The sequence below is a fragment of the Pseudopipra pipra genome, chromosome Z, assembly GCF_036250125.1.
Source record: "Pseudopipra pipra isolate bDixPip1 chromosome Z, bDixPip1.hap1, whole genome shotgun sequence".
In the NCBI taxonomy this organism is placed as follows: Eukaryota; Metazoa; Chordata; class Aves; order Passeriformes; family Pipridae; genus Pseudopipra; species Pseudopipra pipra.
In genome coordinates, this window is record NC_087581.1 from 971,655 (window position 1) to 994,710 (window position 23,056).

At 53.9% G+C, this 23,056-nt stretch overlaps 1 protein-coding gene across 8 annotated transcripts in view; it reads right to left on the minus strand.

Annotated features, from left to right (window-relative positions):
- MAPK4 (mitogen-activated protein kinase 4) overlaps positions 1–23,056 on the minus strand; it is a 46,632-nt gene that overhangs the window by 15,297 nt on the left and 8,279 nt on the right. For 6 of the 8 annotated variants that reach the window (XM_064642199.1, XM_064642200.1, XM_064642204.1 and 3 more), the window contains exon 2: positions 5,926–7,355. In XM_064642199.1, the coding sequence (XP_064498269.1) occupies positions 5,926–6,471 (546 nt within the window). In that variant the 5' untranslated portion in view covers positions 6,472–7,355. The remainder of the gene's footprint in view (positions 1–5,925; positions 7,356–23,056) is intronic. The other 2 variants (XM_064642202.1, XM_064642201.1) reach the window with 1 other exon arrangement.

The following is a 23,056-nucleotide window of genomic DNA, read 5'->3' on the forward strand; positions in this document are numbered from 1 at the left end:
CCCGAGCACTTCCAGCCATCCCCTGTGCAAGGCAAGGCTCATCACAAGAATTTTACCATTTATGTAGATTCAACCGGACAGAAAGACGGCGAGCAGAAGCATATTAATTAGTTCTAATTAAGATGGAACATTCATCCTCGCGACAATGTTCTGTGGATTCAGCGCAGCCCTTTCTGCACTGAAGAACCACTGGAATCTCTTTAAAAATCAATATAATGGAGTTAATTGAAAAATAGAAGTGGTTTCAAGTCCAAGCCCTCCCATGCTGCTTTTTGTTTGTTTGTTTGTTTGTTTGTTCTCAATTTTCAAATATCATTTTCCTGCTTCCCCTCTGCTCCTCCAGCGCGTGTGGGAACAGCTCAGGCAGTCTACAAAGGTGATGAATTCACCACAGGTAGGATAAGCATCACATCATATCAAACAGCACAGCAAGGGAGCTGAAAAGCAGAGAAAAATGAGTGTTTTTTCTCATCTTTACACAACACGGATTTCGTGTGTATTCTTTGTGACACCAGAAGGAGAAACAATTTAGGGCAGGTTTGGCTGCATCCCGGTATCACACTGGTCACACCACGCTGAACCTGCCTCCCAAGGGTGCTGAGGGAAGCTGGCACAGCAAGGCAGCACACGGCCCACTGGTGCCCCAAAGCAACCATCATCCAAGCCTGGAGCTCCTCCTTGGAGCTGGAGGGACCAAGGGCAGGTTTCCTTGAAGGGACACAGGAATTCAGGATCCCCCCTACCGCAAACCAACCAGCCCCTAACGCCGCAGCCCAAAGCTTCTCCCAAGAGTGTTTCACACTAAAATCCACCTTCCTGCAGTCAAAAAGCCACAGAGATGCAGACCAGGCGCTCACAAACTGGAAATCCATCAGGATCCAACCACAGCCTGTGTATCCAAGCCTCCATCCCACAACCAGATCGGGATTCCTGCTGCTGCACCCGTGGGAGCCGGGTCAGCTCCCGGTGCAGATGGGGGGCACCCAAAATAGCAACAAGCCCGAGCTCTTGGAATAATCCTGGAGCAGCAGGAAGCTGCTGCCTCCCCACAGCAGCGTTTTTAACCTTATTTCTTAAAAGGCAGGTGAGACACTTGCAGGAGGGGCTGCGGAAGGCGCCGGGTGTGCAGGAACGTCGCTCCATAACAGAACGGCAGAGCGGCTGCTGTGTGTGGCTCCGGCAACGTGACGCACGTCCTCACGGCTTTGGGATGGCAGAGTGCATTTATTTCAGGAGCAGAGACTACTCATGTGCCTCACCAGAGGACAGAGGAGGAGAACAACCCAGCCGGGGTCACAGCAGGGAGGCTCAGGGCCGGCTGCACGGGCCCACAGGCAGCTGCCCGAGGGCTGAACGTGGAGGGTGGTCCTCTCTGGAGGAGCACGGAGCAAAACCCCACATCCTCACCTCCTTTGAAGGCCTCCTCGTGACAACCCACTCGGGAATTCTGTTGTTTTACCGCACGGACTGGAAGCGATTATGTTTGCGCTGATTGGCAAGTACGAAACCGAGGACTTCAAAGGTTTGGAGTTGGGTCTGCAAACTATTTACCGCAGGATCTCCCCCCCTAAAAGGGCTGCTGCGCTCCCTCAGCGTGGAATTCCTGCCAATTAACTCTGTGGACGTTGCCAACAGGCAAAGGGAGAGGGGGTCTCCTTGCAGGTTCCCCCCCAAGAGCTTTGGAGCACCAGGCAGGGCCCCCAGGAGAGACAATCTGATTATATCCTGCACAACACAGGGAGGACAAGGAACGTTCTAGTTCGTGGTCCTGTCACCCGAGTGAAAACACCCAGGAAGTCTCTGCATCTCCACAGAACAGACATCCCCACTTGCCTTCTCCAGACAGGAACACCCAACCCCGTGTCCCTGCTCTGACCAGGGCTGGGCAGCAACACCACACGGGACGCGCGGCCAGGGACGAGTCTGCCCTGAAAACATTTATTATTTTAAAGTCTAGACATCCACTGGCACTTATGCCAGTTTTTAATGCCTGGCTTTGCTATCTCCCTGCTCTCCCACGCCTCCTGCCCACCACGAGCTGAGGGAGGACAGCGCCTCATCTTTACCCCTCCCTCCCTCCCGAACTTGGCGTGGATGGATCTGGACTCTCTTTTGGTGCCAAAGATATTTGTTGGGACACAAAGAGTGGGGTTGGAGGGATAGATGGGCAGCTAAACACGAACCATGGAAGTTCTGAAGGGCAGGGGCTGGAGCGTGGGGGGCAGGCAGGACCCTGAGGCTGCAGAAAGAGGGGCAGGGGGGGAAGGTGAGATGCTTGAGTTCACTAAGGAGGTGGGCTATGAAACAGGAAATACTCAGCTTTGCCAATCCTGCATAAGCATAAAAACCTCATGGAGGCTGGAAATAGCCCTTATGCTCACCTCCAACCCTCCTTCTCTCACCATTTGGGCACCAAGGTGCACGGCAAAGCGTTCAAACCACAAACAGCAGCGACCAAATGAACAGGGATGGATGTGGAGCTGTTCTAGAGGGATAAACTCCCAGGGATAAAGAGTAGTAAGATGGAAGAGAAAGGAGCCTGCACGGCTGGATGGAGAGAGCTTTGGGGAACAGATAGATAGAACAGCAGAGAGAGGGGATGCAAAGGATCATCTCCCGAGGGTCCTCTCCTCCCACACCTGATAGTCTGTGCCTTGGAGATGTTTTTAAGTGCATATATCTGAGACAGGGATAAAGTTCAGGTTGTCAGGTCTGAACAGCCTGTGAAGGTGCAGACCCTGACCTGCATGTGGCTTTGGCAGCTGGAAATTCATCCTGTTTGTTCCAGGGAAGTTTCAGACAAAGGGAAGCCCCCGTGCTGCCTTTAACACACAGAAAAAGGGATTAGAGCGGTCAACACCAGCCAAAGGGGGGGAGAAAAGCAGCCAAAGCTGCTCTGCTTTGAAGCTGGTGAAGGCCAACACCTGACTGTGGTCTATGGCATCTCCCAGAGCTGGAGAGCTCTCCCCTCCCCAACAAGTTATCCTAATTCAACATCTGCCTGCTGGAAGTCATGTAAACAAAACATCTCACCAGAGAAGGGCTGTTATTTAGGTGGTATATGTATTTCCAGACTGTGTTTAGAACTCTGCTCACAATCTACTGCGGTTCTCATTTGCCATTTTATCACTCAGCAGGACGGTCTGGAGTCTGAGAAACATCAGGTCAGAAGAGCTGTGACCTTTTAGACAAATAACACCACAAAACCCATAAATTTTTTGTGTTAGTGGAATGCAGCCACCAGCATTTGCATATTCCACACACAGAACATGCTCAGGGCAAGTCCTAAGCACTTGGATATATTTCCCTGAGCGTGTTTTGTGGTTTAACTGTCTAAAGACCCAACAGATCCAAACCTCTGAAGGCAGTGCAGAGCTACACCTCTATGGCAATGGTTTCCTGCAAGGCTTTGTAGGGTCTCTGGACAGTTAAACAAACCAGGGAGCAGGATTTCATCTGCTTTTGGGCAGCTCTGCAAGAGCCAAGGAGCCAAGGAGCTTATAAATCTGTATGAGCCCTGGAGGAGAGAGGAGGTTGAAAGAGAAATACAGCACCAAAACCTGGGCTGTGAGGATCCCTGTTCTGCTCCATGCTGGTTCCCCCCCCCCTCCTGCTGCTCTTCCTGCAAGAGCACGGACCAAGGAGCTTATAAATCTGTATGAGCCCTTGAGGAGAGAGGAAGTTGAAAGAGAAATACAGAAAGGAATTGATTTCTCTGAGTCATCTGAGAAGCGCCGGACATCAAAGGCGGGACTGACCCCAAGCCCCTCCAAGCCCTCCTGTTGCTCCTGTGCAGTGCCCATCGCCCAGCTTTGGCAAACACAGCCCTCCCCATGGCCAGGGATCACCAACAGCTGACATTATCTGCAGTGCTGCTGCTTCCAGCTCTGCTCTGGAGCGGTTTTCTCTGCACGCCGAGGCTCTGCCGGGTGTTTCCGCAGTGATGCTCCAGCCTCCCCAGCCCACGAGGAGTCGGAGGGTGCTCGTGCAATGGCATCTTGCAGAGTGACATCCCACCACGGAGCTGCAGCCCTTGACAGCTCTTTCCACTGCACTGGCTGTTATCAAGGCAACAGAGAATTGCTTAGAAATAACAATAACTGTGCAGCAGACATGGACAGACGACTCCTACCCCGATCCTGCAGTCCCTGACAACAGGATGCTCCTTGAATCGGCGACTTTCTGTGTTCATGCAGCCCTGGCTTGTTTGCAGGGGTCTTCCGTGGGACTTACCTTCCTTAAAAAAAGCAAACCACACATTTGAAGAGCCAGGAGCCTCTTCCTAAGCTGGGTGATAAATAACCAGTGAGCAAGGGAGCACGGAAAGGGCAGGCAGCGGTGTCAGGGACCCTGCGCTCACTCCCCGATGTCATCTGCAACCTTCTTTCTTTTCCCCAGGTTTTGTTTCTCCCCAAATTCAGGACTTGAAAACAGGGCTCAGCTTCAGGATCACGAGATTGTCTTTTCACCATCCTGTTCCCTCTCCCCTTCCCCTCCCCCCTTGCACAAAACAACAGTGCCCAAATCAGAGCCACACGGGGCAGGAACCCACTGGAAATGCAAAGCGCATTTAAAATTCATCCCAGGCACAACAGCGGGTCCATGGGGGACTCTGAGCTCACCCACGGGAACATCCAGCTCAAGGAAATACACTCTATCTCATCTTACAACACCAAGCAGCAGCTGTAGTCAGAAGCCAGCTGCAGACTGAACAGACCACACGATAACTTTGCTTTCTCCCAGGAACGTGTGGATCCACGAGCTGACGAAGCCTCCACCGTGTTCCTCCACTGCTCCAAAGCTCCAAAGCTCCAGCCTGGAAGGCAACCTGCGTCAAACATCTGCATCCCCCTTCAAAGTCCATTAGCATCAGGACTGTGTGTTACAGAGCCTTCTCACCAGTTGTCCTGCCCTCCCTCCCTGCCTCCCACACTGGCTGCCTGCTGTCAGCAAACCAGGCTGCCCTGGTCACTCACCACTGCTGCATTGTCATACAGTGTCTAAGCACCAAACACCAAAGAATTTTATATGTCACTTGGATCTTGACCTTGGATGAAAGGATTTGACTGAATCTCAAAGACCCATCCCTCTCTCCCTGTGTCAAATGAATGTAACTCAAACAAAACTGGATTTTTTAAGAAGCGGGTTGGCTCCAAAGTGAGGGCGAAGCCAAGCAGAGTGTGTGCAGACATTCCAGGTGCCTTTTCCATGTGCTTCCAGCAGCTCGTGTTTTATAACAGCAGCAAAGCAAGAAACACAGAGCTTAGTCACTTAAGTACGGCAAGCAAACACACGCCTCCTCACAGTCCACTGCTGGGATGGAATAAAACACCTGAGAATACATTTGATATATAACATAGAAGGCAATGAAAGACACTTGAATGGCACTCGAACCCTTCCAGTGCCCTCTTTGCAGCTTTGCAGCACTGGAGAGCCCTGGGGCACGCTTGGTAAAGCTCAGTCCTTGGGCTATGCCTGGAACACATTCAAGGCCAGGCTTGGCTCAGGGGCTCTGAGCAACCTGACCTAGTGCAAGGTGTCCCTGCTCATTGCAGGGGGGATGTGGGCTAGACAGGCTTTAAAGGTCCATTCCCACCCAAATTATTCTATGCTCAGGTGGTTAGAGCATGGTCCTAATAACACCAAGGCTGTGGGTTTGATCCCCCAATGGGCCACCCACTTAAGAGTTGGACTGGATGGGTCCCTTCCAACTCAGAATATTCTGCAACACGATCCTACGAAAACACGTCTTGGCTTGGGGCGAAGGAGAGTGATCACCAGCAGCGACCACCCCAGCAGGGCTCAGAGCTGCCCAGCACCAGTTCTCCCCAGAAGGTCCCCCGTGGTCCAGCCACACCGCCCCACCAGCATTCCGTGCCTTCCTCACTGAGCCAGCACCGGCCCCGGGGACCGGGCACCGCCTACCTTGTGCGAGTAGTGCTGGTCCACGATCCTGGCCAGCCCGAAGTCGCCGATCTTCAGCACCAGGTCCTCCGTGCTGATGAAGATGTTGGCCGGCTTGAGGTCGCGGTGCAGGACGTTGGCCGAGTGGATGTACTTGAGCCCGCGCAGCAGCTGGTACATGAAGAGCTTGGCGTGCTCCTCGGCCAGCTTGCCCTGCTCCAGCAGCCGCGCCAGGTCGGTCTCCATGTACTCCTGCACGATGTACACCATGTTGAACTTGAAGAAGTCCCCGCGCAGGTTGGCGCCCTTGGGCCCCAGCACCTCGTAGACCTTGACGATGTTCTCGTGGTCCAGGCGGCGGATGATCTTGATCTCGCGGAAGGCGTGCTTCATGCTCCGCGCGTCGCCGATCGTGATCTTCTTCACCGCCACTTTGCGGCAGCTCTTGCTGTCCAGGGCCGACAGCACCAGCCCGTTGGCCCCGAAGCCCAGCGGGCGGAAGTTCACAAAGCGGCAGCCCAGGTCGTACCCGTACATGCTGGCGATGCAGTCGCACTTCTCTGCCATCTCGGCTCCCTCTCCGTCGTCACTTGGAAAGCCGGGAGGGTCGCGGAGCTTCCAGGTCAGAAACGCGGTTGGAAGTCAAGCCCCTCATCGTTACTCACAGGTGCTTGCAGGGGGGGGGTGGTCTCGCTCGGAGCCCATCACTTCCAAGGTGACACAGAGCGAGAGTAAATCTGAGCACATACACACACACACACACACACACACACACACACACAGAGAAACAAAACGTTCTGAACTGGGGGAGAAATCAAGGGCTTAGGAGAGAGCAGCGTGGAGAAACAGCAGCCCGGTGATCTCTAGAAAAACAGGAAGGTTCTTTTTCTTGAGACTAGGAGATCAGCACTGCTACATTTCTCAGTCCCTGCCTCGTCTCCCTTCCCCGGTATCCTGGAGACAGTGCCGAAGCGTGGGGCTGGTGGCACAGATGGGCGCCCGGCCCCACGCCCCTGATGTCTCAGTGCCGGGGCAGCCGGCCGGCCCCGCTGTGGGGCAGAGCCCAGAGCAGCCCCATGGCCCCTCCACTGCCCCAAACCCTCCCTGCCCACAAGTCCTGGCAGTGTTTTCCCCACCAGTGAGGCGCATCCAGGCACCGTCGGGGCTCCCCGGAGGTCAGCAAAGCTTCGCCCTCCTCATCACTCCCTCTCCGGAACAGGCAGACCCCATCTTTGGCACACGGGAATCCCGAGGGCAGCAAACGTTTCGTGGACCAAAACTCGGCTTTTTGGCGGCCTTCAGCGCGGCGAGTTTCTGCGTCTGCAGCTCCAACACCTTCCCCTTGCGCGTCCTTCCCCAGCGGAGCCGAGCGCCGTCTGACCGCTGCAGCCTGACAAGGAGCTCCTGCGCTGCACAGCCCCGTTATCCTTCAGCAGGTCTCAGCCTCTCTCCTGGAACAGAGAAGAGGAGATGGATTCATTTTATACCAGCACAGCCCATGCCCTGCCTACGTAACAGCTTGCTGAAGGTTAACCGTGAGCAAAACCGTGACCTTTCGGAGGCTCATTAGTTATCCCCTCCGAACGCACGCAGCATCACCAGCATTTTTCAGCTGCTTAATTCTCCCTTTTCCCTCTGCAAGACACGGAGAACTGTAACTCTCCCTCTCCCCACTTTGCTGCCTTTTTTTTGTTCTGATTTGCCTGAAAACGTTACGGAGCAGTTTGGAAAGGCTGGACAGCGCGCCGTGCCTCCCGACTGCCCGTGCGAACCACACTGCAAGGAAAGCACAGGAATGAGGGTGCAAACCCCCCCTGCCGAGCAGCTGAGAGGGCCATGGAGTATTTCAGCTCATGGCAACCAAAACTGCTTGGGCAAAATAGGTGGTTAGCTCTGTGAAAAAGCCTTTAAAACTGGCAGTGGGGGTGGGACACCCCCCGAACTCGGGGTCCCACAGCGAACCTCAGGAGCAGCCTGGGGATGCCATCTACGGTCCTCTCTGAAAGTATAACTGGACAGGTAAATACATATACTTGAATGACATAGCATTTAAGTTGTTTTTTCACCCTCTACTGCTGTGAAAAGGCTTAATGACACCCTTGGCACTAAGTAGCTGAATGTGGACCCAACACAAGCCGGGTGAGCAATGGCAGCAAGTTATGGTGTCTCCGGAGTGTAATCCCATATTTCAAAGCCTCTCTGCCGACCCAAGCTCCCCTGAGTAATGGAGAAATCTCTCATCAAGATACACTCGTGGGCTTTTAAAGAAAAAGGAACTTGCAGGCACCATGGCAGACCCTCACCCTACTGCTGGCAAAGGCATAACCGGCAAATATCAACATCTGCTGGGGATGAGGATGCAGATTTAGCCAGAGAATCTCAGTATTTGTGGGATTTTCTTAACAAAATGTCATTTTCCAGTGGCAGGTGACCATGCAAGGGTGGCCATGGGCCAGGGATCACTTCTCACAGCTGTTTGAGTTGGGAAAAGAGAGTTCCAAGCCCTCAAAGCACTTCAGGTTTTCCGGACAAGGCACTGTGATTTTTAACCTGCAAATACTTCCTCTAGAAACAGAATGGAAGAAAAGGCCAGAAGCTCTAGGAAACAGCCGGGCTTTTGCTTCCAGATGATCAGCTCAAAGCTTTCAACCTACCACGTCTCCCTGCAGATGTTTATGAATCTCAGAGGAGCAAGGACATCCCTCCCGCCTGACTGTGGCCCCATCCTGGTCCCAGACACCCCCTAACACATTTTGCTGCAGACCCATGTGCAGATGCCCCGTGCCACCCACTGAGGGGACCACCAGGTCCTTCTGAGCCAGGGGAGACCTGCAGGGACCAGGCAGCTGCACAACAAGGGCAGTGACCTTGCACTGGGACGCCCCAGATTACCAGCTGGTCCCCGTGCTGTTTAGAGGAGGAAAATTTAAAAAAAAAAAAAAAAAATCATGGATCTGCTCCTGTCGGGTTCTTCATGCCAGAATAATGTCTCTGTTAGAGCCCTTAATCACCAGAGCTGCCCCATTAACCCGGCAGTGCATTCACAGCCTGGCCCTTTGCTCTGCATTCCCCAAGCACTGGGCATTGCTGGGGGGGGTCCCTCCTGCTCTCTGGCAGAATAATGGCAGGGAAAATATTAAATGCTGAGAGACCATCAATCGTTAAAGGTGGAAGAGAAACGTAACACTCCAGGGCAGCGCAGAGCAGCGATCTGAAGAGGGAACCAGTTAATAGTTAAAATAAAGACATACGGCCCATCTGACGGTGGGGAGGGATGTAGGCAGGGCAGGGATACCCTCTGAAGAGCATCTGCCAGCAGCTACCGAGCAGTCTGGCAAGCTTGCTCGCTCCTGTAGTTGGGAGCAAAGAAATAATTACAGCCTCTTTTCAATCCAGCAATTATCTAATGCTGGCTTTTGCACGCAAGGATTGAACAGGGAAAGCTGCTGCTCCCGCCGTCGGGAAGTGGGGCAGTGCACAGCCGGAGAGCCTCGGTCCACAGTCGAGGGAAGGGGGGGAAAAAAGGATGGGAAACCAGGAGTGAAGGGGAAAAGGAAGGTAAATAAATCCCGAGGCTCTACAAGGAAGGGACACCCTGTGCAGGAAGGTTCCCCCTGCGTTGCAACCCAGCTGCAGGGCCATGGAAAGGGACGAGATGTCGACCAAACCCAAAGAAGGTGGTGGAGGTTCTGAGGACCACGAGGAGATTTAAGGGCAGGCTGAGACCTGATGAGCAGCCAGAGGGCTACAAGAGCAGCTGCAGCGAGAGTGGAAGCTTTTCCACGCATGGTGAACAACCTGAGTTTCCTACACCTGCGCTTGGGGGGACCTCAATCCCTGCACGAGCCTCCTGGACGTCTGAGGAGGAAAAAGAAAACCGAGAAAAGTAACAAAAATTTCCTGCTGGCAAAGCGAACCCTGTGAAACAAGGTTTGGATAAACATGGGCCAGCAAGGTGCCACATGGGGTTTGAGATCCACCTCTGTGTCTCATCTCTCAGCCCCATCACCCAGAACCACCACCACACGCTGCCCAGCTTTTTGGCACTGTGCTGCAGTGGAAGTGTCCCTGCCCATGGCAGGGGGCTTGGAACCGGATGATCCTTATGGTCCCTTCCAACCCAAACCCTTCTGTGATCCTACGAACCAAACTCCACAGGGGCTGCTGAGCCCAGGAGGCGCTGGGTGGGATGTGGTGGAAGCTCCCACGCCAAGCTCCTTGGCCTACTCTAGATGCAATGGAAAGAAACCAAGCTTTGCCTCGTCAGCTTAATTATTAATAATTAGTAGAGTCCTAGAAGCACTGAAAGGGAAAATACAACACACGAGACTAAAAGGGAAGAAAGAGCCCTATTTAATATCACAAGCAAAGCGATGGCCTGTGAGGTGCTCCAGGCTGTGTCTCACTACCCAGCTGAGCGATGACCCTGCAGCACCTTCCGCAGTTACAGGGGCCAAGGCAGAATCACCCCTGGAAGGATGGCCCCAGAGGATGCTGGTGGGATGCCCCTGTCCCTGCTCTGGGGGCTGGGTCTCTCTCACTGAACATCCAAGGAAAAGCTGCTGGCTCATGCAGGGAGATGCACCACGGCCGAGGGACCAGCAGGCAACAGGTTCCCACAGGACTGCAAGAGAGGCAGGTCAAAGGGGGGGAATTCTGCCCCTCTGGCCCCCTCAGGTGAGACCCCACCTGCAGAGCTGCCTCCACACCTGGGGTGCAACATCAGAAGGATGTGGAGCTGCTGGAGAGAGTCCAGAGGAGGCCACGGAGATGCTCCGAGGGCTGGAGCCCCTCTGCTCTGGAGCCAGGCTGGGAGAGCTGGGGGGGTTCATCTGGAGAAGAGAAGGATCCAGGGAGACCTGAGAGCCCCTTCCAGGGCCTAAAGGGGCTCCAGGAGAGGTGGGGAGGGACTGGGGACAAGGGATGGAGGGACAGGACACAGGGAATGGCTTCCCACTGTCAGAGGGCAGGGAGAGATGGGATATTGGGAAGGAATTGTTGGCTGTGAGGCAATCTGGCACAGGTTGCCCAGAGCAGCTGTGGCTGCCTCTGGATCCTTGGAAGTGTCCAAGACCAGGTTGGACGGGTCTTGGCGCAACCACATCTGTGGAAGGTGTCCCTGGCCATGGCAGGGGTTGGAACTGCATGAGCTTTAAGGTCTCTTCCAACCCAGACCATTCTGGCATTTGATGAATGACCACAGGTTCTGTGTGTCCTTCTTACCTCCACTTCCTCCAGCAGAGACAACAGCAAACCCAAAGGATCAGGCTGACCATGAAAGACCACAGGAGTTACTTTTCCAGTCTCCTCCATTACCCAAACCAGACATGACTTCTGAGCAGTTATTTCATCAGGAGCACCAAAGCACCACACAGGCAACGGGGTCCTGCAGCACCACGGAGGGTCACGAGCACCCCAACCCTCTGCTCATGTGCTCGACAGAGGGTTTTGCTGGGGTGCTGGAAGGCAGCAGAACACAAAGGGACACTCCTTTTAAGGGAGCTGAGCGCTAACTTCATTCCCATCCCCTTTCCCACCACCCTAGCTTGAATCCAGGGACGTTTCGGGAGCATACACCGACAATTCTCCTGTTCTGCAGACCATAAACCCCATAGAGTGAATAAACACGTGGGGAGCCAAAGCCACTGTTCAAACCTGCAGCACAGCCAGAGGGAAGGGCCAGGAGCCCCCACGATGCCCATGTTCCCTCCAGCCTGCCCTCCAGCCACCTGGGAATGGATGAACACGGAGAGGTGAGCGAGGGAAGGATAGGGTTGCTCATACAGAGAATTAAACAGCCAAATCCCCAAAAGGCACTGTGCATTTAAGAATAATGCAGGAGATGTAGAGTCATGTTCCCTCTTGTTGAACACTGAATACATTTCACAGCTTCAATTCACCTGTCACTCATTTCTTCACCGAGAGCAGCTGCATCAGCTTCCTCTGCACAGAGGTTTTATAATTGGGACCCCTACTGCAATAAAATACAAGGATGAGGGAATCCAGAAGTTTTCTTTTACTCTTCCATTCTTCCTCTCTCTCTCTCTCTCTCCCCCACTCTCCTCAGTGCAAGGAAAGTGTTTGACTCCGTGTTGCTGCCAGGATTTGTACTGACAAATGTCAGTACAAATGTCTGCTCCCTTCACTCCTCCAAAGGCTCAGGGGGGCTCTGGGTGCCCTCATAAGAGCTCAGAGGGGGCTCTCTACTGTCCCATCTCAGCAAGCTCCCAGCACTTCCCAGTACAAAATCCAACGAGGACACTTCAATGAGCTCTTCCTCGTCACCGACCCCGCTCCAAAGGGATGGGGATCTCTTCAGCTGGATGAATTCACTAGAGCTCAAGTGTCTGAGCAAGTTGCCTGTTATTAACAGGGCACCACAGGTGCTAATTAAAGGAGGGTAACAGTGATCTCTCGCTTGAGCACCTTGTAAAGGGCTGGATCCCACCAGCCATTACATCTCATCAGCCCAAGGTTAAACACTGTGCTGCAAAGCCGGGAGGGTCTCGCAGGGGCTGAGCTTATTCATTCTCCCATCCTTCTTTTTCTTCACCCCAGTACCCCTCCCCTCCAGCAAAAGCCTTCCAAACGCTGTTTATCCCTGCTTCACTGCTCCCTGTGCCACGGCATTCCCACTGTGGATTCCATCTCCAGCCCGGAGGGGCTGGAGCAGCACAGATCACACCGTGGACTGAGACCAGGGAATCCAGTGCCCATTGCTGCCGTGATGTCTTCAGACTTGCTAAAGACTCGCCTGCCTTTAGGAAACCTCTCCAAGCTTTAGTCACAGCGCTGGAGTCACTGAAGCAGCGGGAAATATGGACAAGGCTCCTGTTGCTCTTTCACTCCCACGCCAGCGACCGCTTCAGGGCTGAAACCTAATTAGTCCTTCCCATCAATAAACACGGCTCCTGGCGCTCAGTTCTGCAGGAACATCCCGCAGAGAGCCTCAGGGAGGGTCTCTCCTCGGGGCTGAACACAGGTGAAGGCAAAGCTTCTGCTCTCCTCTTGGCGAACAGCCTCTCCCCTTTCCCTCCTGCAGCTCAAGCTGTGAACTACAGGATCTGGTTCCCTGCTTTACAACCTCCTGCATCACCCAGGAATACAAGGTGTCTGTCACAGCACTGGGGGGCTCCATGTCCTGCCCCTCCTCGAGACCCTCACACCCCCCGACACTCTGCACTGGTGCTCAGGTGAAGCAGCACATCAGGAGATCAGATCCGGCAGATGGGATCCCAGGGAAACAGGAAAACCACCCACCCCAACAAAACCACCTGGATCTCAGAGGAAGGAGCTGTTCATACAATCATTAAGGTTGGAAAAGGCCTCTGAGATCATCAGCTCCAAACATCAACCCAGTACCACTGTGCTCACCACTAAGCCACGTCCCCAAATGCCACGTCCACGTGCCTTTAGAACACTCCCAGGTTCCCCAAACCTCGTGGTGAATACAGCCAACAAACTGCTCCCACTTTGGAGGATGCTAAAGAGCAAGAGAGGCTCTTGTGCTGTGTGTCCTCAGCCAGAGACACCCTGCTCTGGCACTCCAGAAATCACCACAGGCCTGTGCACACACTGGGAAGTTTGGGATCTATCCTGCCCTGACACCCCAGCTGTACCAAATAACAGCCATGGGACAGGCTCAGGAGTGGACCATAAAAACAGTACTTATCAGATGTTTTTGATACCAGGATCCAAGCAGAAACTCATTGAGAAGTCGAGCAGAGATGCCACCAGCTAAAAGCCAGAAGGCACCAAGCAGCACTGTCACAGGAGGAAGGTAAAATCTCCATGAGCCTGTGGGAAAAGCCAGAGGGAAAAGGCAAAACCCCAAAGGAAACAGCACAAGAACACTCCAGAGTCCCGGCCTGAACAGCAGTAAAACACACGAGTTCCCCATGCATAGCCCTGTACCATAAGTGAGTGGAGCAGCATCACCCATCACTGAAAAAGCAGTTTTCAGCACCTCTGCTGCCCAAACCTCTCTCAGGAAAACAGGAATTTTCCTTCTTAGCAGCTAGGGCACTTGTGGACAGGCCAAATTACGCTGAGGGGAAAAGGAAAAAAAAAAAAAAACCAGAAAAAAGAGAGAGAAAGAAAAATCAGACAACGCTCATTAGTTCACAGAAAAGAACAGAAAACAAAGAAGAACTTGCTGACACTCGCAGGGATTTTAAGCAGTGTGGGAAAGCCTCCCATCCGTCCCTGACCTGCTGGTCGTGGCCAGTCAGCCGTGGAGGGGACAGAGCCGGGATGTGGGGAAGGGCCTCGCTTCCCAGCGGGACCCAGCGCATGGAACCGCTCCGGGCTCGGCCGCCCGCAGCCAGACAGCACCAGACAGTGCCTGAGCAAACACAGCCCCGGCACAGCGCTCCCACCCGCCCGGGAGCTTCCATCCCACACCGGGAGCTTCCATCCCACACCGGGAGCTTCCATCCCACACCGGGAGCTTCCATCCCACACCGGGAGCTTCCATCCTGCACCAGGAGCTTCCATCCCACACCGGGAGCTTCCATCCCACACCAGGAGCCTCCATCCCACATCAGGAGCTTCCATCCCTCACCAGGAGCTTCCATCCCACACTGGGAGCCTCCATCCCACACCGGGAGCTTCCATCCCAAACCGGGAGCTTCCATCCCACACTGGGAGCTTCCATCCCACATCAGGAGCCTCCGTCCCGTACCAGGAGCTTCCATCCCACACCAGGAGCCTCCATCCCACACCAGGAGCTTCCATCCCACACTGGGAGCTTCCATCCCACACCAGGAGCTTCCATCCCACACTGGGAGCTTCCATCCCACACCAGGAGCCTCCATCCCACACCAGGAGCTTCCATCCCACACCGGGAGCTTCCATCCCACACCGGGAGCCTCCATCCTGCACCAGGAGCTTCCATCCCACATTAGGAGCTTCCATCCCACACTGGGAGCTTCCATCCCACACCGTGAGCTTCCATCCCACACTGGGAGCTTCCATCCCACACTGGGAGCTTCCATCCCACACCGGGAGCTTCCATCCCACACCAGGAGCTTCCATCCCACACCGGGAGCTTCCATCCCACACCAGGAGCCTCCATCTCGCACCGGGAGCCTCCATCCTGTACCAGGAGCCTCCATCCCTCACTGGGAGCCACCATCCCACACCAGGAGCCTCCATCCCACATCAGGAGCTTCCATCCCTCACCAGGAGCCTCCATCCTGCACCGGGAGCCTCCATCCCACATCAGGAGCTTCCATCCCTCACCAGGAGCTTCCATCCCGCACCGGGAGCTTCCATCCCACATCAGGAGCCTCTATCCCTCACCGGGAGCCTCCATTCCGCACTAGTTGCCTCCATCCCACATCAGGAGCCTCCATCCCACATCAGGAGCCTCCATCCCATATTAGGAGCCTCCATCCCACATCAGGAGCCTCCATCCCATATTAGGAGCCTCCATTCCACATTAGGAGCCTCCATCCTGCACCAGGAGTTTCCATCCCGCACTGGGAGCCTCCATCCCACACTGGGAGCCTCCAGCCTGCACCAGGAGCCTCCATCCCATATTAGGAGCTTCCATCCCACATTAGGAGCTTCCATCCCTCTCCAGGAGCCTCCATCCCACATTAGGAGCTTCTATTCCTCACCGGGAGCTTCCATCCCACACCAGGAGCCTCCATCCCATATTAGGAGCTTCCATCCCACATTAGGAGCTTCCATCCCACACTGGGAGCCTCCATCCCGCACTGGGAGCCTCCAGCCTGCACCGGGAGCCTCCATCCCATATTAGGAGCTTCCATCCCACATTAGGAGCTTCCATCCCTCTCCAGGAGCCTCCATCCCATATTAGGAGCTTCCATCCCACATTAGGAGCTTCCATCCCACACTGGGAGCCTCCATCCTGCACCGGGAGCCTCCAGCCTGCACCAGGAGCTTCCATCCCATATTAGGAGCTTCCATCCCACATTAGGAGCCTCCATCCCACATTAGGAGCTTCCATCCCGCACCAGGAGCTTCCATCCCACACCGGGAGCCTCCATCCTGCACTGGGAGCCTCCATCCCACACCAGGAGCCTCCATCCCTCACCGGGAGCCTCCATCCCACACTGGGAGCTTCCATCCCACACCGGAAGCCTCCATCCCACATCAGGAGCTTCCATCCCACACTGGGAGCCTCCATCCCATACCGGGAGCCTCCATCCCTCACCAGGAGCTTCCATCCCACACTGGGAGCCTCCATCCCATACCGGGAGCTTCCATCCCACATTAGGAGCTTCCATCCCTCACCAGGAGCCTCCATCCCACACTGGGAGCCTCCATCCCACACCGGGAGCTTCCATCCCTCACCAGGAGCCTCCATCCCACACCGGGAGCCTCCATCCCTCACCAGGAGCCTCCATCCCACATTAGGAGCTTTCCATCCCTCACTGGGAGCCTCCATCCCGCTCCCTCCTTGGCCCCAGCCCTGCCAGCTGCCGCTTTCAAGCCACACAAGGGCTTTTTGCTGGCTGACAGCAGAGCTGATTTAAAACCAGCGGAATTATCTCCGTTACCAAAATAAAGCAGATCCTGGAACGGATGACTCAAAAGGCCTCTCCCCAAGCCGTAAATCAGAGCAGAAACGTGGCACCTCGCTGGGGCAAAGCACTTTGCCCTTTCAGTTTGGCACCTGAGGTCTTTTTTTTCCCTAGAAAAAGAAGAGACGAGAAATCCAACCTGTGCCAGCACTTTGTTGGAAAGCTGAGCCTTTCCTCCCCAGGACTGCCATGGGTCAGGACTCTGCCTGTGTTATCACTGGAGGGGCTGGACCAAGACAAGCAAAAGCAGGATGGTTATTTAAAAAAAAAAAGATAAAAATTTTTTAAAAATACAGTAACAGCCCTAGAGGTTTTTTTTTTTTCATTGTTGCTGAGGAGACTGCACCAGGAATTTGCCCCAGAGGAGGTATGTGCAGCATGTGCCAGCAGGGAAATGGCAGAGCTGACTGCTCCAACCCTCCACAGGCCCCAAGAGATAGGTATCTCTGCAAGAGAGAGCCTGATGTCCTCTCAAAACACTGCACTGGGATATCCCAAAAGTGCTTGCACTTGTGTCTCCCAGAGCTGGCCTGTAACCTCCCCCTTAATCCTTCTGGTGACAAATCTCATCCAGTTTACTCTGGGGGACAAGGCCCTGTGGATCTGCACGCTCAGCTTGGGCAAACCACGAAGACGGGCTCCATGGAGAGGAGAAAAACCTGCGTTTGTCTGCACAAACCCCTTGGCAAAGGGTTTCCACCCTCACTCCTCCCAGTGCAGTCCCACAGCGATGGCCCCACGCTGCTGCAGCCCCAGCACCAGCAGGAGAGACGCTCCCACAGCGACTGAGGGCCGGCAAAGCTGTGAGGGGAGGAGGCTTAACCTGTCCCCCCAGGCAGAAACATCCCCCCACGCCCCTCTCTTCCCCACCAGCAACACTGGGGGCCTGGGGGAGCTGCACCTCCACCACCTCGGGAGGAGGAGGGCGATGGCAGACGTTTCCAAAATAATGCTCCCCCCAGGGCTGCCAGACCAAGAGGCAAGGCCACTGAGCACAGCCAGACCGAGCACACAGAGACCTGTAACCCACCCTGAACAGCCCTGGCTGTTCAGACCTCGAGGAGAACTAATCATACATCAAGGAGACTGCCCAGGTGCAGCACGGCACCATAAGCTTTGTGATATTCAACCACTGTTTTGGACCAGCCCTTGATCCAAGTCCACAGAGGCTTAGGAAGCAACGTCTCCTGTAAGATGCACATCTCTGAGGGCAGGTCTGGGCCATCCTGCAAGCCCAAACTGCCTCACTGCTCCTACAGACACAAACCCTCCCTCACGGTCAGGTCTCTGCGCAGGGTGCACATCTCTGTCCCCCAGCCAGCCCCACACATCCCACCTGCCTGGGGGAGCGAGGCAGGTCCTTCCCAAAGCTGGGAAGGATCACTCAGCATCCCACAATTCCGCCTTTTTCTTGGTCTGACTCCATAAAGAGCAGGGCACAAGGTCCCACGGCCCCAAAGAGAGGCTGGAGACCAGGAATCCCACGCTATAAGCTTCCCACAGCAAAGCTTCTCCTCATCTACTCTGGGAAAAAGGTCTCTGCTGTTTTACTGCTTCCCAGTGATTTTGGGAGACCCTGGTGTGCAGCCATGGGATGCCAGCAAGGCTGAAAGCCAGCGGCAGAAATGTGCCAGCACCTTCAAAAACAATGCAGGGCATTTCCTAGAGAATTAAACCCAAAAATACTGTAAATCCTGCTCCTAAAACACAGACCAAACAAACCCAAAACACACTCCCAGTGACTTTTAGCCACCCAGATAATAGATGGGGAATAAAAGGCTTTGCTGGACCACTGCTAAAGCTTGCTGTCAGTATAATCACCTACTACTATAATGAGATTACATGGATTAGCTGTATTTTAAGGAAACGTCAATGAACTGGACAGCCTTCCCAGGCAGGTTTTCAGAGCTGCACGGAATAATGCCGGAAAGACATCAAACCAGGAGGCTATTTTTAGGAAGCACTCCTCTAAACAACCCAGGTGGAGAGAGACAGCGAGGCAGCAGAGGTGTGCTAATGCAGGCAGGAGCTGAATGAATGAGCGGTGCAGGGAGAAACAGATCCATCCCCCGGTCTCCCTTGGCCGAGCTGCACAAGAAATTAATTGAGCCAGACCCGAGCTTGCATTCCTCCCATGCTGTGCTGTGAAATGGACTCAAATGTTGGAATGAGCAGCACAGGACACACTGTGCTAAGGGAGGGAAGCATGAGGCCAGGATGAATGACCCAGGATGAATGTGCTGGGGTTTGTGCCCAGTGCCCTTGGGGCACCTGCACTCCCGGAGGGGACAAGCCCCCAGGGGGCTGCAGACAGAGTTATTTCCCAGGAAAACATCCCCAGAATAAGCCTGAAATTAGACTTCATTATCATCATGGCATCCATCACCACGTGGGACCCAGCAGGGGATGCAGTTCACTGGGCTTGCCCAGCACTTGGATGAATAGGCTTGCTTTACAGTCATCACACTCTTGCTCAGAAAGCCCAGAGCTCTCATGTACTCTCTCTCATTTTCTCCCAACAGCACTCAAGATTTAAGAGGAACTCCCAGAGAATCCGTTGTTTTTTTTTTTCCCATTGCTTTTTGTCCTTGGAGCTTACTTCTGCAAAATACCCGTCAACCATCCAAAATAAACCGGACACTGCACTGCCCAAAGTCCTTTAGTCTTCCAGGGTGGATCCAACCTGGAGCCCTGGGGACTGCAGCCTGGGTGTTTTGCTCCCCGTGTTCCATCCAGCCGTACGTACCCCTGTGCCTTCTCTCTCTCGTGGTGACTCAGCCAGGGCTCGTGAATAAAACCCAATTAGGGATTTAACATCAGAGCAGCACAGCAAAAGGATGGCCCCCACCCCAGGCAGCTCACAGCCTGGGATCTTTAGCTCCCACCATGGTGAAGCTACAAAAATAACCCGTTAAAAAGCCACTTTAATTGCCTCGCCAGCGGTTTGCGCAAACCCCAGCTAACGCTTGAGGTAAAAACGAATTAAAAGCCTTAAACAGCAAATTCTCTTTCATTCCTCCCACTTTTACCCTTCCATTTTAATGGGGTCGTGGTGAGGGTGGGGAGAGATCCAGCCAGCCCTCCAGTTCCTCTGGGACAAGGACCAGGCTCAGTTCTGATGGGTTTGCTCCGCCACGGCAGGCACCCGGCGTGTTTCGGGGCACACCAGCCAAGCTGCTGCCTAGGCACAGTTAAGACAGCTGTGGAGTTGATATCCTTCATGCCAAGAGGAGCCTTAACCAGGATCAGAAAATTTAGAGGGTGCAGCCATGTACCATAGTCCTGTGAGGTTCTGCTCTGTCCCACGTGGGGATTGTGCTCCTGAGAGAGCGCAGAATCCCAGAAGATAAGGGGATGATGAGTATGTCCCAAACACCAACAGCCAGGTGGCTGCTGAACTAACCAAGGACTGTTGGGAATAACAGCCAAGGATTGTTGGGAATAACCAAGGATTGCTGGTAATAATTGAGAAAGACCAGGATGTGGCTGGAGAAGGGGCCATGCAGAGGAAGGGCAGCACTTTTATGGGACAAACACCCTTGTTCTAGCTCCTGGAGATCAGCACGGCACAGGAATGAGGCCAAGAAGTTGATATGGACTGTAGGGGAATCAAGACCACTCAAGACTCCCAAGGCCTCTGAACCATTCCCAGAAAGGTGTGAGAGACTGTGCCCGAGAAATGATTTGCATAAAAACCCAGGAACTTCTCCCCAGGAACGGGAAAACTTCTCTGAAGTGGTGCCCCCACCAAACCCAGGCAGCGCCCACAGGACCCTGGATATCCCATCAGCTGGATCAACCATCAGCCCAGCCAGGGCTGGTGATTGTTTTTTCCTCTCTCTTTCTTCCTTTCTCTCTCTCCTCCTCTTCAATTCATCCCCTTTCACCCCACCCCTTTATCCAAACCCACTGCCATGTGCTCATACCATGAGGCCAGGACCAACACACCAATTCCCAGGCCGAGTGAGTAACTTCCCAGTAAAACTTTTGTGAGCTTTTTTTCAGACCCTCCGATTTTTGCTGTTCCTTTCAGCCACGAGCACCTACAAACCCTGGATGCCCCCTTCCCCTGAGGGGTGGGGTGTCACACGCAGCACTTTGTGTCCAAGCTGATCACAGCCCGGGAGGAGAAATGTCCCACCAACACACCTCTGGTGGAAAAAAACAGACACGAGCTGGAGGTGAACACAGGTGTCAAAGCCTGAACAGCACCTTGCAGGAGCACAGGGAGAGAGAGCACTGCCTGCTGCACAAGGATTGTGTGAACCAGGCATGATCCTGCCTCCGGGGTGCCCAGAAGGGAGGGAGGGGAGGGAGACAGCAGCTCCACAGCAAAACCGGGAGGCTGTGAAGGTTTGGGCTGGTTTGCTCTGTTTTCAGGCCTGATGCAGGGCTAGAGCAATGCAGTTAAGGTCCTCTGCACCAGCCCGGGCTCTAGGCCCCCAGTGCCCAGCATCTGCCTGAATATTGCTCTGAAACACCCCCTCTGCTCTGCCCAGGGCTGTGAAAGAGCGATCAGGATGGAGCAATTTCACAGCCTTAATCCTTTCCTTCACTTTTGGCTCCAGTGGGCGGCAAGATAACCATTTTGCAAAAGCAATCATGCCAAGAAAACCTGGCTGAGTGGTTTGGTTTGTAAAGACTCGAGCCTCGGAGACTCCCCCTTCAATCTCTACTGCTCACAAAAATGCTTATGTTCCTGAAGCACTTTGCAGCTCTTACAGCACTTCGCTGGGATAAAGAAGAGCTGACACACATGTTGTGGCAATAAAGATTATTTTTGCTGTCTGAGTCGTAGCAGGCACACGAGATTTATTCAGATAAAAGAGGTCAGAGCAGGAAATGAGCTTAGATTCCAGGCTGTGAGTCCAAATCGCCGGGAGATTTGGTGACTCCACGGGGGGGACGGGCACCCTGCGCCCCCAGCAAGGGATGTTCTGTGTTTGGCATCACCCTCACGCCCTTCCCAGGGTCTGCAGGGCTGTCTGGCCTCCTCAGCCTCATGGCACCGGTGAAACAAAAACGGGTGAGAGCAGCACAGGTACCAATCCACACTTTTCCATGGGGAAAAAGAGATTTTCCAGACTTTGCCCTGACAGCTGCTGCGTTAATCCCGCGACTGCTCCCGGGACCTGCTGAAACACACGTTTCCACGCACTGAAAAGATGTTGCAAGTATTATAACCGGAATTTCCTCCAAGCTACTCCTCTTTTCTTCACAACACGCTCTCTCGGCCCGTTTTGCTGCCTTTGAAGAGCAGACAGCAATTAGCTTTTCAGCTCAGAGATATGTGATTTTTTTTTTTTTTTCATCCTCAGTCCTGTCTTTAACACGGGAGATCTCGGCATTTCTAATGACTCAAAGAGACCAGGACTGTAAAAGCCTTTCCCAAAAGCAGATTTGCCTCTCTGCTCTCCAAACAACACAAGATAAGGAGGCCCTTTAAGTGCTCTGATCAAACTCCAGCACCATCAGTGCCACTAACGGGTCTTGTTTGTGTCTGCACCACCCTCATCCTTTCCCTGCAGCACTTACACTCTGTTAATTAGTTGGTATTTACCAAAAACCCGCTTGTGTGTCACCTGCCTGGAGGTGAGCAGTGATGCCACGGGAGCCGGAGGGACACACAGATGGCACAGGCACCTGCCACATGCCCCACATCAAACAGGTATTTCGGGAGCAGGTGCAGCCACCTCGTTACCCTCAGCGTTTTTGCTTCCTTTTCAAAGAAGCAGAACGTGCCCCTGTGTCTAATAACAAGGGCAGGTCAGACTCGAGTGAAGCTGAAACGTGAGACAAGTCAAAAAGTCGGCCATATAGCAAACACTGATATTTTCTGGCAAACGTAAAGCCCGTCAAGGTGCCCTCTGAGACTTCCCTGCCCCTCACCCGAGCAGAAAGGAGACGACTCAGAGGAGATGGCACCGTGCTCGTCGCGATCCTCTCAGGGCCACCACTTACGGCTCGAGACTTGTTTTTCTGAAAGAGCCTCATCAAATTTCCTGTTTCCTTGATTCTGTTACCACGGAGTCCAAAACCGACCTCGGGTGTGAGCAAATACAGGAGGAAAGAAGAGAAACGTTCAATTCTGCATTAAACTGCATCCCACTGAAGTTAAGCAAATGGTGGCACAGGCGTGAAGGAGGGAAGAACACATTCCAGCTCCTGTTGGGTGCAGCTGGATGCACATCTGCCCCAGTCCTGCAGCATCCCTTTCAGCCTACAGCAACTCCACGAGCCACAGGACCTGACTCTCTCCATCCCACAGGCACTTCTGCTTCACAGGGCTTCCTTTTTTGGCTCCTCCAGGAAGAGATCCTGGCCACCCATTCCTTGCTCCCAGCTTTCCTCAGCAAGAGGACAAGCCTTGCCAGCCTTCAGGGATACAGCAGCAGCCTGCTCCATCCTTACTGCCTTATCAAAAGCACGTCATTATTCCTAATTTATGGCATTTCTGCATTTATGACCATGCTCAGCCGGGGAGATGTGGGAGGAAACTAAGGCTGCCCTGCTCATTTCAGGCTCTGCCTTTCTGAAGTCGATATGACCTCGAATTTAAAAAAAAAAAAAGAAAAGAAAACAAACAAACAAAAACCATG